This window comes from Halyomorpha halys, unplaced genomic scaffold (assembly GCF_000696795.3).
Source record: "Halyomorpha halys isolate HHAL.00 unplaced genomic scaffold, Hhal_1.1 Scaffold72.1, whole genome shotgun sequence".
Classification (NCBI taxonomy): domain Eukaryota; kingdom Metazoa; phylum Arthropoda; class Insecta; order Hemiptera; family Pentatomidae; genus Halyomorpha; species Halyomorpha halys.
Genome location: NW_027109364.1, coordinates 524,361 through 526,150, shown reverse-complemented (window position 1 = coordinate 526,150; position 1,790 = coordinate 524,361). Strand labels below are relative to the sequence as shown.

Below are 1,790 nucleotides of genomic sequence, written 5' to 3'. Positions count from 1 at the left end.
TGAATTGAAAAATTGTGAAAGGGTGAAATTGGAGGGGAAAAAATTGTTTATTATATCTTATTATTGTATCTCTTTTTTTTCTGATTATACCATGTATGTGTAATTTATATACGTCCGATTACGGATTGATAAGTATGCTGTGTGAGATAGCAACCTAATGTATTTAGGCAGCATAGATAAATAAAGTATTTCTCTCTCTCTCTCTTAATAATTACTGACTATCCCTATGTAATATAAGAATAATAAACAATAGTCCAACTAGTCTTAGTATACTGTGGGTGTTTCAGGCACTGCCTTTTGAATAGTGTTTCCCTCTATTTATATATTAAAATAACATTGAAGTGTTATTCTTTTAGGATCCGAGAGAAGCTTTGATAATAAGTTTGAAAAGAGAAGTGGAAGCGCTCCAGAGCGAGAACGACCACTTGCGAGCAGCCTTGAGGCTCAGCGCAGACGCCATTGCCAACGGCCCCAGCCTTACAGGTACCAGTAGGGGTATTCATGTTATTATGTTAAATGTAGAATGTTTTACCATGTTAAAAGTATAGTATTGTAAGCAGCCCTATTTAAAGTCATCTTAAATGACACATTCATAAGAGCTCCTAGCGGATTTTCTGAGCAACTTGTTTAGTAACCTTTCCTTCCAAAACCTTTTGTTATTGTTTTATCTAAATTTTGACTACAGTAATTTATTACAACATGCCTAAAATGGAAGTTTGGCCATTCAGTCCCTTATTGATCTTCTAACTTGTAAGGAAGAGAATCAAGATGAGCTAATTGACTACTATCATTACAAATCCCCTGAAATCCCATTAATTATTAATATTTGTCTATATATAGTTATTTATTGATTATTATATACAATTTGCCACAAGGCCATAATCGATACATAGTACATTTTAAGCTGCAAATACCAAATAAGATTTTAATTTCCTTTTTCTTTGGTTTTATATATTTATGTTTTTTTGTATATTTTATGCTGCTTCAATAGTAGAAAATTAAAAAAAAAAAAAAAAAAAACGCTTGTTATTTTTTAATTTCGAAATTGCTTAGATCGCGCCTACTATCAAAAAACTTAGAAATCACATGTTTTTATCATGTCATTATGTCACCTACAGCAAATTTACTTGTATACAGTTGTAAATAACAATAAATAAATTATTTTAAAAAAAAAGTATTTAAAATATTCTGCAACGATAAATCATCCATACAGCATCAACAACAAAATAATATTTAAAAAACTTCGTACATCAAATTAATAAAAAAAGTCTGTACGTATAGATTTTTTAACACGGAAATACCTCTCCTAAGAGGACACATCTCGACAGCAGACAAATCTTTTTTACTTAAAATCTATTAGCTCCCTCAATCATGCAGAAATCGTAATACTCATAACGATTACTTAATTTGAGTACTGTATTATTCACGTCATATCACGTTGGGTGGATAATAAAGTGGCCATGAATAAACGTTTGTTTAACATAGAGTAAACCTCTTTGGGAGAATAAACCTGAGAGATGAAACCTTATTATTATCGAATCGATTGAGTAAGTAGGTGACAGTCATATCATCATACACTAATATGATTGTAGATTAAGTCAAATAATGTATGTAATCGTATGTGTATTATCAGGGGGTAATTCGCTGCGTTACCCTCCCACCCCCAAACCAATAAATTTATTTTGTAAACTTCGGGTAATTACGTATTATGCCACCGACAATAGCTTCCAGTTATAGTACACACATCAGTTATCAGTCTTGTTTATATATAATATTATAATTTGTACATT

General features: G+C 30.9%; 1 protein-coding gene across 1 annotated transcript in view; it reads left to right on the top strand.

Annotated features, from left to right (window-relative positions):
- The window catches only part of LOC106692798 (kinesin-like protein KIF12), a gene marked incomplete in the record, with an annotated part of 134,643 nt that overhangs the window by 110,805 nt on the left and 22,048 nt on the right, over positions 1-1,790 (top strand). The window contains 1 exon segment of the mRNA XM_067047557.1: positions 365-483. Within this exon segment, the coding sequence (XP_066903658.1) occupies positions 365-483 (119 nt within the window).